At 46.3% G+C, this 12,529-nt stretch overlaps 1 protein-coding gene across 2 annotated transcripts in view; it reads left to right on the top strand.

The window, feature by feature from the left end:
- Window positions 1-12,529, top strand: part of TNRC6B (trinucleotide repeat containing adaptor 6B) — a 221,655-nt gene that overhangs the window by 151,192 nt on the left and 57,934 nt on the right. For both annotated transcript variants that reach the window (XM_065423816.1, XM_065423807.1), the window contains 2 exons: window positions 7,105-7,126; window positions 9,093-9,437. In XM_065423816.1, coding sequence (XP_065279888.1) covers window positions 7,105-7,126; window positions 9,093-9,437 — 367 coding nt within the window. The remainder of the gene's footprint in view (window positions 1-7,104; window positions 7,127-9,092; window positions 9,438-12,529) is intronic.

Below are 12,529 nucleotides of genomic sequence, written 5' to 3'. Positions count from 1 at the left end.
TGCCCCAGGAGTCACGTGATCCATCCAGGGCAGATGGTAGGGAGCTTCCACTACCGGCACATGCTTCCTTCCGGTCCATCGCCAGATGAAGCATTGACAGGGACGACCATAGCTCCTGCATTAGAGGATAACAGAGTTTTACAGCAGTTGCTACGCAGGGCTGCCCAAGGTCTGGGCATCAAGGCTGAGGAGGTCATAGAGGACACGGATCCCATGGTGGACATCCTAGCACCCTCGGGGCCTTCACGCATTACCCCTCATAAAGACGGTGGTGGACACCACCAAGACCTTATGGCAGACGCCGGCATCCCTGCCACCCGCTGCCAAACGTAATGAGCGGCAGTATTTCGTCCCCTCCAGAGGCTTTGAGCATCTCTACTCCCATCCACCTCTGGACTCGCTGGTCATTGACACGGCTAACCAGTGGGAGAGACAAGGTTCCCAAGGTTGTTCCCCAAAGAATAGGGATGCTAAACACTTGGACCTCGTGGATAGAAAAATCTACTCCACTGGTGGTTTGCAACTCCGTATTGCTAACTAGCAGGCCATTGTGAGCAGGTACTCTTATAACATCTGTGCTTCAATGGCGAAGTTCACGGCGCTCGTCCCTTCGGACTCTCGGTCAGAGTTCACCGCCTTGGTGTAAGAAGGGAAATTAGTCTCCCGCGCTTCATTGCAGGCAGCTTTAGATGCTGCCATAAGAGTCATGGCGACAGAGGTGGCTATGCGGCGGGAGGCCTGGTTGCAAGTCCCAGGGTTACCCTACGAAGTCCAACAAACAATTCAGGACCTCCCGTTTGAGGGTGAGACTCTGTTTTCAGAGAAGATAGACAAACGGCTCCACAGCCTAAAAGATTCCCGAGCCACCCTCAGATCCTTGGGCTTGCATATCCCTGCCACGTAGCGGAGACACTTCCGGCCATAACCTCCTCAAAGGTTCCAGCAGCAGAACCGCCAGGACAATTCCAGGAGGAGGAACCGGAGCAGTAGGAGAAGGCAACATCCCTCCGCTAATCAAGGCCAGTCCAAACCGCCCTCTGGCCCTAAACCAGCCTTTTGATGGTGCGGTCGAGGATGGCGCACCAGACCAAAGACTGGATCTACCCCGCCTTACCTTTTCCTCCCGACTATCCCCTTTCTACCGTGCATGGTTCCGTATAACTTCGGACTGCTGGGTGCTTCGCACGGTAGAGAAGGGATACTCCATCCAATTCTGTGCCCTCCTGCCCTTCTACCCCCCTTCCCCGTCCCTCTTCAGGGACCCTTCTCATGAGCAACTTCTCATTTAGGAGGTGCACTTCCTCCTAGCACTGGGGGCGATGGAGGAGGTTCCACTGGAGCACAGGGGCGAGGGTTTCTATTCCCTCTATTTCCTAATACCGAAGGCCAAAGGCGGCCTCATGCCTATCCTGGACCTGCATGACTTCAACAAGTTTGTGAAGAAACTCAGGTTCGGCATGGTCTCCCTGACCTCCATTATCCCTTCACTGGATCCAGCAGACTGGTATGCTGCCCTCGACTTGAAGGACACGTATTTTCACATAGCAGTCACGCACAACCACAGAAAATTCGTCAGATTTGTGGTCAATGGTTCCCATTACCAATTTACTGTCCTCCCTTTCAGCCTGTCAGCAGCACCTCGAGTCTTCACCAAGTGCATGGCAGTTGTCGCCGCCTTTCTGTGGAGACATCAGGTACAGGTGTTCCCATACCTCGATGACTGGCTGGTCAAAGGCCAATCCAGGGGTCAAGTGGAAGCTCGGGTGGCATTCATAGAATCATAGAATATCAGGGTTGGAAGGGACCTCAGGAGGTCATCTAGTCCAACCCCCTGCTCAAAGCAGGACCAATTCCCAACTAAATCATCCCAGCCAGGGCTTTGTCAAGCCTGACCTTAAAAACCTCTAAGGAAGGAGATTCCACCACCTCCCTAGGTAACCCATTCCAGTGCTTCACCACCCTCCTAGTGAAAATGTTTTTCCTAATATCCAACCTAAACCTCCCCCACTGCAACTTAAGACCATTACTCCTTGTTCTGTCTTCTGGTACCACTGAGAACAGTCTAGATCCATCCTCTTTGGAACCCCCTTTCAGGTAGTTGAAAGCAGCTATCAAATCCCCCCTCATTCTTCTCTTCTGCAGACTAAACAATCCCAGTTCCCTCAGCCTCTCCTCATAAGTCATGTGCTCCAGCCCCCTAATCATTTTTGTTGCTCTCCGCTGGACTCTTTCCAATTTTTCCACATCCTTTTTGTAGTGTGGGGCCCAAAACTGGACACTAGAGCCACGTTCGAGAATCTGGGCCTGCTACTGAACGAGGTGAAATTGACTCTGTCCCCGGCGCAGAGGATAGAGTTCATGGGGGCGGTTCTGGACTCAACCCAAGCCAGAGCATTCCTCCCGCAGGCGAGATTCCAAGCCCTCAACGCCATGATCCAGGGACTCGGGCAGTTCCCCACTACCACTGTGAGAAATTGTTTCAAACTTCTCGGCCACATGGCCGCCTGCACGTATGTGGTTCGGTATGCCAGACTCAGGCTTCGACCACTTCAGTTGTGGCTTGCATCAGTGTACAGACCTGCCAGGGACAGCTTGGACAGGATCGTGACCCTGCCTTGCCCTATCCTCGACTCGCTCCTGGGGTGGACGGACGTTCAGCAGGTATGCTCAGGAGTCCCCTTCACTGCCCCACAACCATCCCTAACGCTAGTGACGGACAAGTCAGATTTGGGGTGGGGAGCCCATCTGGTGGACCACAGGACTCAGGGCCTCTGGTCACAGACAGATCTCCATCTTCATATCAATGTCAGGGAGCTCAGGGCGGTATGCCTAGTGTGTCAGTCATTCCACCCGTATCTAGCAGGTCGATGCGTATCGGTCATGACTGACAATACGACCGTGATGTTCTTTATCAACAAAGAGGGGGATGCACGCGCCTCTCCCCTGTGCCAGGAAGCCCTCAAGTTATGGGACTTTTGTATAGAGCACTCAGTCGATCTGCAGGTGTTGTACCTTCCAGGGGTCCAGAACGAGCTGGCGGACCGCCTCAGCAGGACTTTTCACAGCCACGAGTGGTCCCTTCGCCCGGACGTCACATCTTCGCTCTTCCGGACGTGGGGTTGTCCCCTGATCGACCTCTACGCCATGCGACGCAACAGGAAGTGTCAGCAGTTCTGCTCCTTCCAGAATCACAGTCTGGGCTCCGCAGCGGATCTGTTCCTCCTCCATTGTGGGGGGACCGCTTCTGTACGCCTTCCCACCCATACCGCTCATCCACAAGGTCCTACTCAAGATCCGCAGAGACCGGGCTCGGGTCATTCTCATAGCACCAGCCTGGCCCCACCAGCATTGGTATACCAGCACGTACCTGGCCAAGTTGAAGAGATTTTCAATTTGGTCAGCTAAGTGCGACTTTCCCCCGGCGCTAGCCTCAATGACCCTGATCTTGGATTACCTTTTCTATCTAAATCAGGAAGGTCTCTCCTTGTCTTCTAGAAGAGTACACCTGGCTGCCATCTCGGCTTTCCATCCGGGGTACAGGGCCGATCGGTTTTCGCTAACCCCCTGGTCGGTCGCTTCCGGAAGGGTCTCGACAGGTTGTACCCGCACGTCCGCCAACCGGTTCCTGCTTGGGACCTTAACTTGGTCCTCTCTAGGCTCATGAGGCACCTCTAGCAACATGCTCCCTGCTCTACCTTTTCTACAAGGTTGCGTTCCTGGTGGCAGTAACTTCAGCCCGGAGGGAGTCTGAGCTTAGGGCTCTGACGTCTAAGCCACCCTACACTGTGTTTTTTAAGGACAAGGTTCAGCTCCGGCCCCATCCGGCCTTCCTCCCGAAGGTGGTATTGCAGTTCCACATCAACCAGGACATTTTCCTCCCGGTTTTCTACCCCAAGCCTCATGCGAGTAGCAGGGAGCAGAGGCTACACACTATCGATGTCCGCAGAGCGCTGGCCTTTTACATCGAGAGGACGAAACCATTCAGGAAGTCGGTACAGCTCTTTGTCGCAGTAGCGGACAGGATGAAGGGCCAGCCTGTTTCGACACAGCACATTTCATCATGGATTGTGGCATGCATTACCGAGTACTACAATCTAGCAGGAATCCCAGCGTCCCCGATAACGGCGCACTCTACAAGGGCGCAAGCTTCATCAACAGCTTTCCTGGCTCAAGTCCCCACCCAGGAAATCTACAGGGCGGCGACGTGGTCATCAATACACACTTTCACCGCACACTATGCAATTACTCGGCAGGCCAGAGATGATGCGGCCTTTGGTAGAGCAGTACTCCAGTCAGTGGACAGCTCCGACCCCACCTCCTAATTTTGCTTGGGAGTCACCTGATTGGAATCGACATGAACAAGCACTCGAAGAAAAAACGGTTACCCATCTTCTTGTAACTCTTGTTCTTTGAGATGTGTTGTTCATGTCCATTCCAATACCCACCCTCCTACCCCTCTGTCGGAGTAGCCGGCAAGAAGGAACTGAAGGGGTGGCGGGTCGGCAGGGCTATATATTAGGCACCATGAAAGCGCAACTCCAGAGGGTGCCCAGGCCGACCCGACAGATGCTGCTAAGGAAAAAATCTTCCGACCAAGTTCTGGTATAGGCTTCCAAGGGAGAGTGTGGAAATCATTGGAGGTTTTTAAAAACAGGTTGGACAAGGGTGGTCTAGGTATACTTGGTCCTGTCTCAGCACAGCAGTCAGGAGCTGATGACCCTTTCGAGGTCCCTTCCAGCCCTACATTTCTATGATTCTATGAATAACTGTCTTTTTGCTAGATTACCATATATACTCGATCATAAGCCGGTTCGTTTATAAGCCGACCCCCCCAAGATGGATAAGTGAAAATGGAAAATTTTTATAACGTGTTCATAAGCCAACCCTATAATTCAGGGGTCAGCAAACTTTGGCTCACGGGTCATCAGGATAAGCCGCTGGTGGGCCGAGATGGTTTGTTTACCTCGAGTGTCCGCAGGCACGGAGGTAAACCTAAGTAAACACAGTGTCCCGGCGCGCCAGCTGCTTACCCTGACAGGCCAGGACAGCAACTGGTGGGGAAATTTTGGGGGCGGGAGAAACCGGGAGTCAGAGGAGTAACCCCTGTGACCACCCCCCACATGACCCCACCCCTAGCCTGGGACCCCCACGCTCTCCCTATCCCATGCCTTCCCACCTTATCTGGGGAGGGCCAGGGGAGGATGTATCTGACCTGGCTGGAGCTGTTTCAGCAGGCTGGACAGTGTGGCCGCAGCCTGCTCCAGCAGGCCAGACCGGGCTGGGCCAGGCGGTGCGGCCTCAGCCTGCTCTGGGGGGCGGGGCCGAGTGACACTGCTGCAGCCTGCCAGCTCTGGAGCTGCAGCAGCTTCAGAGGCTGGGGGGAGAGCAGCATGACCAAAAGCGGAGAGAGACTGGCCCCGCCTCGTCCCTTCTGTCTCTGCTGGCTGTGCTGCTTCTCCTTGCTCCCTCTGTTGGGGGGAGGGGCTGTGTCCCACCTCTCCCTCTCTATACCCGTTCATAAGCCGACCCCCTTCTCTCGTACTTCCCTTTTTTACTAAAAAAATTCGGCTTATGAACGAGTATATACGGTAAGTTTCTTACAGGGAGACTTACTGTCTCCCAGGTTAAATATAGTAAACCTAGCAGCACTACAATATGGCATTCATGAGTTGTGTTTTTCTTTTGGCTTTCCTTGTGTAAAAATGTCATAATTATTTCCCCGTTTTAAAAAGGGGTGCGGGAAGGGAGTTTGGGGCATGGAGAAATGCGGGGATGGGGAATTTTAGCTGTATTTTTGAAACACTTTCACACGTGGGTGTAATATTTTACTGTCATCTCTCATGAATTAGGCTAACGTTGAAATCCCTACAAAACGAAACAGTAAAACAAAAATCTGGTTTGTTATGAAAAGCAGTATATTTTTGCTGCCTGTCATGTCGTAAGACTTTGGTCTTATATAATTGTGAGTGAAGTTTATGGAGCCTGGGGGGGGGGGATGGCATTTTATATTTTGGGGTATGTTCTGTTTCACGTACCCCAAAGAGCATCTTTCCAAAGTGGAATGATGCCAGCAGCAATTGAGTGGTTTGTGTTTCTTTTTATTATTCTTTACTGTACAAAATCTGGCTAGGTTGGTGTAGACAATAAATTGCCTTTTACTTGTAGTACTTCTATTATTCTATATTGTGACTGTACCATCCAGAATTAGGGACTGGTTCAGCAATTTCTTTTAAGAAGAGGTAACACAAAGCCTGACACATGATGATCTTGGGGTTTTCCCTTATTGTGTAGAGGAGCTCATGACCAACAAGTTCAAAACATGCCACAATACAAAGAATTCCAGAGAACATACCAGTGGCATATTTGGTTCTACTATAGCTGGAAATCTATACTGCTAAAAGAATGTAAAAGTACAGCAAAAGCAAAAATGGGGGGTGGGAAGGGGTTGACTGGTATGATGGTTCAATTCAGTAGGTCCATTATAGAGAGCCTGTTGCATTCACGGGATTTTGAAATCTGATGGTGCTGGAGGTATTTTAGATTCCCATTTGTGATCGTGATAATAAGATTGAAGTTGTCTTCTCCTGGGAAAAGAAAATGGCAGGGGAGGAAGGTGATGGGAAAGACGGCAAAGAGATGGGTTGGTGCTCTTCACTAAAGTTGTCCCTGTAGGCAGCATGAGATGTCATTGTAACAGTGCTCACTTATAGGGCTGTCTGTGACATTCTTTAGGTTTCTTTTCATTATGCTTTAAAGGTAAGGGTTTCCTCTAATGATATTAAAAAGCCATATTTTGAGTGACTATATATTTATGCTTTAAAATGCTACAGTGGAAACATATCTTACAAATTATCATAAATGAAGTAACTTCTTCCTCTTATTTATGTTTATTTGGACCAAATATGTCACAGAAGTGATGATAAATAGCCCTTGGTCCTCTTGAAAACTTTATCTTTACATATTTTTGAGCAGGGTACTTCAGCTTTTGATTTTCAGCTGATTTTTAAACTGAGAGAGGCTGGTCTTGTAGTAATAAATGAAGGCTGCATTGTAGAGCAGCTGTTTTTTCTTGCTTTTATTAACTTCCTTGTTTTTAATTTGCAGGTCACAGATCAAAAAACCAAAGGTAAGAGATTTAATTTGTTTAAATCTATAGAGCATAGATTTGTGTAGGCTCAGAACAGGCCTTTGTCCTTGACTAAAATTCTTGGATAAGGGAGTGAGAGACTCATGTCGCATGATGAGGCATTTCTGCATGAGTAGTAAGCAGAAACAACTGCTGTAATGGTCAAAAAGAGGACATTTTCAGTCAGCCTTCAAAATGTTTGAAGAAGAAAAGAAGGCCTTTTTGAATAAAATAATATCTTAGCTGTGATGATCTCTCATGAATTAGGCTAACGTTGAAATCCCTAAAAAAGTGCAGCTTTTCAGAAGTGCAGCCACCAACTGACACAGACTAGATGCATCGAATGGGAGCAAGAGAGAGAGAGTAGCTCTTCATGAGGGAACACCAAAATGAGTGGAAAACATTCTACTCTGCCTGAGTTGAATTAAGAGATGTTAAAGCTTTGAGACTTGAATGTCAAATGGAGACAGACAGATGGTAAATAAGCATCATAACTTGCTCACCTGATTTAAAATATATTTGAACCTAATTTGCATCCAAGCATTGTGAAAGTAGTGGAGAAAACAGCGACTAAAAAGAGGCAGCAAAGGACAAATAGTAATTTGGCTTAAATTAAAAAAAAATCCTAATAATTTTTGGACAATGAAACTTGCATAGGAAAGTCAGAAAACCCATCACCAGCTGTTTACAAAGATAAAAATGGGATATAACACCTTCTGTTGTTCTAGAGGAATTCCTATTCTTATGATATTCTACTGCTTTCCTAAAAAATGTCTCTGCTTATATTTAAAAGGTGAATAACATCAGTAATGTGATGTTTGGGAGAATAGCCCCTTCTAATGCTGCTGTTACTTCAGTCCACAAGAGAGACTGGAGTAGTTACAGCTCTAAAATGTGTCCTTGGTTTTGGAATCTGAGCATGTCTTTGTGAAATGTTTTGACTTCTAGCAACCTGGTTAGGATGTAACAAATTCTACCCTTGTTTCCGAACTGTTTAATGTGTGAGTTTACTTTGCTTTATTTCTAGAAACGTGGAGAATAGAGGAGTGTAGATGTACTGTTTCTGGAATCTCCCAAGTAGATGAAGATAGTTTTGTTAAGGCACAAGCTTCCCTAGGATTCCCTCATTTTCCCCGTCTTATTGCTTCACATCTACTCAAAGGTCCTCAGAGAGGCCCTTAAATACAAGCCCATTTTGGCTAGATCTCATTATAGAGTTTGTAAACAGCATTCCTGGGTCAGGCAGAGAGGGTTGTTCCAAAATGAAAGAAGGCATTTCCTTCCTCTAGCAGCTGTGCATACTACCTGGCTTAGGCTATATTGTCACTGCCCAAAATGATGTTTTTGTTTGTTTAGCTATCTCAGTGTTAAAACAAATGTGGGTTCGCTCTCTTGCTGTAAAACCCTCATGGAGATAAAGTACCAGGTAGTCTTTACTTTGGTGTAACTAGGTGAGGTCAGTGCTATGGCCCCCACCAGGGATTGTCCTCACCTGCCTACAGTGCAGTAAAAATTACACATTCTGGTCTCCACTAGGATTTTATAGCAAGATAGCTAACAGGGATGAGCTGTCTCCTCGCTGTACAAAACAAAACAAATTTTGTAGTGACAACATAGCCTTAATGAGCAAGGTAAAAGCTTAGGAACTAAATTCAGATTTTCCATATGGCAGCATACAACAGTGCCCCTAAGTGAACCAAAGATTAAGAAATAGGAAAAAATTACAAAATTTGTATTAATCATTGACTGTTTAAATTTAAAACTTCAATCTGAGATTTCACCCATGATGTCTAAATCACTGGTGATGACAAACAAATATGTGGCTTCTGCTTAACTTGACTAGTTCCTTGATGGGGTTGAATTTGCACAGTATTCTGAGAGGAGTTCAGTTTCAGTGTGTTCTTGTATCCATTTGTTAGGTTTTGTATCTTATAAAGTTATAATTTTCCTTCCTCTTGTGTTCCAGTGCCCGAAGTGACGAAACCAAGTTCAAGCCAGCCAGTGGCCGCCAGCCCAATTGGCAGCTCTCCATCGCCACCAGTCAATGGTGGCAACAATGCCAAAAGGGTGGCAGTGCCGAACGGACAACCGCCAAGCGCCGCCCGCTACATGCCTCGGGAGGTGCCGCCGCGATTCCGTTGCCAGCAGGACCACAAAGTGTTACTGAAACGTGGGCAGCCCCCTCCGCCATCCTGTATGCTACTTGGGGGTGGGGCAGGGCTTCCTCCCTCTTCAGCACCTGGAGCAAACCCAAACAACGCACAACCAGTGACAGGAGCACTGCTGCAGAGCGACAGTGGGACTGCAACAGGTAAGGAAGGCTTAGCTGAAGAAAGATCAGGTAAAATCGTTCACAAATGTGTTATGATACGTATTAAAACTTCTAACTTTTAGAAGAGTTATTTTACTTTACTTTTATGCTCCTCGGCACTGCTGATTTTTAACATTTTTAGAGTACTGATTGTTTTAAAAAACAAACAAACCAAAAAACACCCAAAACATTGTCATCAGAATTGCCACACTGGAACAGAGCAATGGTCCATCTAGTCCAATAGTCTCTCCCTGCTTCTGACACCGGCCAGTACCAGATCCTTGAATGGAAGGGTATGTCGCCCCTCTTTTCAACACACAATAATGCACCTTTCTAATTGGGTAGTACTGTGTAAGCTAGGATCAAATAGAAATCTCCCCCCCACCCTCACCCCCCCACACACACTTATGAGCTGAAATATAAGGTATTTATCCTAGGAATTGTAGTCTTTCTATTTTGTGTAGTTTGTAATACATAAAGAAATCCTCCTTCATCCAGGTTTTTGTCCTTAGGTATTGTGATATTACGTGCTAAACACATGTAAGAGCACTACGGGGTAAGGGGAATACGGTGTTGTGGATCACCAACTTGGAATAACAGTTGTTCCTTAGCTAGCTGTTGGTGCAGCAGTCTCCAGTAGGCTCGTTAGGATCTTTGGTGCAATCCACCTCTCTTCCTGCTGCGGGCAGTTTTTTGCCTCTGTCTTTTCTGGCTCAGCTAAGGATAGTTACAACAGCAGTGCTTTAGTTCTAGTCAGCATAAAACTAAAGACCAAATATATCCGTTCTATAGATATTAGCTGAAGTGTGGTCCATTTCTAGTCTCGGTGAAGTAGTAAGTTAGAACTCCTTCTGGTCCCTGACTGTCTGGTGACCATTCGTCTTGATTGTTCCTCCCAAGGTGGAACTTAGTTTCTTACAAATTGTGTGTTAGGAAGCTTTTTAGTTGTTTTCTGTAAAATAAATTTGATTTGCAGGGTTTAAGTAATTTGTAGGAACTGGTCTTCCTAATGGTGATATCTTTATTTGTTTTTCTATTGTGATATTAGATTCCAGAATAAAAGGTTGGTTTTTAGGACTTGCCCTTCTTTTGGGACAAGAGGACTGACACAGATTGCTGTACCCAGTATATTAAATGCTGAAGTGAGGGATATATGCCCCCTACTGTCTCTGACTTCATTTTTTTTGGTCTCAGGACCAAGTGTCTTGACTACAGTTGATGATGGAAGAAGCTCTTTTATAAGCTTCCAGGCCATATGAAGAGTCAAGCTGACTTAAGTATTTCCTTTTTTAAGGTCATGTTCTTGGGGAAAAATCAAACTCCGTTTGAGAGCTCTCCCTTCTTGGGTGAGTCCAAGAAGCAAATAACAGCTTCAGCTGAAGCAACAAGTGCACCTTCCTTAATATTGGGAGGTCAAGGGAAGAAGAAAAGACAGCATCATCTCTTCTCCAAAGTGTACCACTCTTAAATCCATCCAGATCTGTTCACCAGGATTGTGGAAGCATTATAGCCTGAGGTCTCCATAGTTCAAGAAATGGGTCACAAGTTATTTGGTATCCCAGAACCAACCTAACCTGGCAGAGTGGTGGTCATGCCTTTCAAAGAAGGGGCCCTTATGGATTCTCTGAAGATGAGGAGGATAATACAAGTTTCTATCCCACTATTGTCTTTGCAGGCAGACTAGTTATACCAGGTCCCTGTTCAAGGATTTGATTCTTTTTTTCCAATACCCAATCTCGTTATTTTTGATGCTTTATGTAAAAAGAAAAAGTAGGGCCAAGAAAATATCATAAGCTTAAAGGTGCCAGGAAGATGGATAATCTCAATCAGAAGTGACCTTACAGATCAGACTGGCAAACTACGAAGCTTTTTGGGCTAGTATGACTTTATAATGTGGTATATGCTTGTTCCATTGTTGGAACATCTTCCTGAGGATCTGAAGAAGGAGATGAAAGAAGTAGTCATAGAGGGGGCTTATAGTAGCAAAGCATTCTCTAGAAGCTGCCTGTGATGCTTCAGGCATAGATTCCTATTCATTGGCTATACAGCTATTACTGTGAGAAGAACTATTTGAAGTACTGTGGGTTGTCTTTGGATTTTGTACAATCAGTATAATCTCAGCCTCAAAACCCAGTATTTGTTTTCCTGAAGCTACTTGGGGATGATGGTTTCATCTATCCTCATAAGTCCATTTGCAATTTTAACACTGTTAATTATCCCTCAGGATGTCTGTCTCTTTTTGTATGGTGGACTAACTCGCACAGTATTTGCAAAAGGTATCCCTTTCAAATCACCAAAGGCCTTACTGAGGGATATTTCCAAGGCAGGGAGAGACCGAAATCTGAACCAATTGACAATCTGTAACTTTTTGAGACCAAGTTACACACACATGCACTGATTGCTGAGAGTAATTCAGCCTTCATTCAAAATTTCTCCCCTATATTCAAAGGAAGGTAATGTGATGGTGGTGAAGATGAACACCTATGTTCTGCTCAGCAAATTGCCAAGGAAGGGTTTGGTGAAATCTTCAGTGCTGAGAAGTGGTCCATCTTTGGAAATGGGTGCATCCACCAACTCATCACGTGTGTGGCAATCCATCTTCCGTGCAAGGATAATACATTTGTGGATGAAATAAGCAGAAAAAGCAACCTTCAACAAGAATGGGCGTTAAAAGAGTTCATTGTTAAGCCCTCTTCTGCGAATAGATTTGTTTCCACCACTCAAAATCTGCATTTTTCCACCAGAGGAGGGCAATGGTCTTTTGTTGACAGATACTTTCTTATTTAACAACATTGTCCTGCAAGCAAACATTTGTACAGTACCAGTGATCCCCATGATAAGTAAGAAAATCACACAGGACAAAGCTTGAATTTTTTGCTGATAACCCTGAACTGGGCCAGATATTTTTGTCACATGGAGCTCCTAGATGTAGAAGTGAAGCCACCTTTTTGCCTTATGTTGGTGATAAGTGAAGATTCAGAAAGGAAACGTTAAATATTTCACCAGTTTCCCTGCAACTAGTAAGGTGGATCATACATCTGTTATCCTAGATCAAGTCTTCTTACAGAAATTGCTGGAGATATTACTGAAAA

This window comes from Emys orbicularis, chromosome 1, assembly GCF_028017835.1.
Source record: "Emys orbicularis isolate rEmyOrb1 chromosome 1, rEmyOrb1.hap1, whole genome shotgun sequence".
NCBI classification, from domain to species: Eukaryota; Metazoa; Chordata; order Testudines; family Emydidae; genus Emys; species Emys orbicularis.
This window is presented reverse-complemented; position numbering and strand designations above follow the sequence as displayed.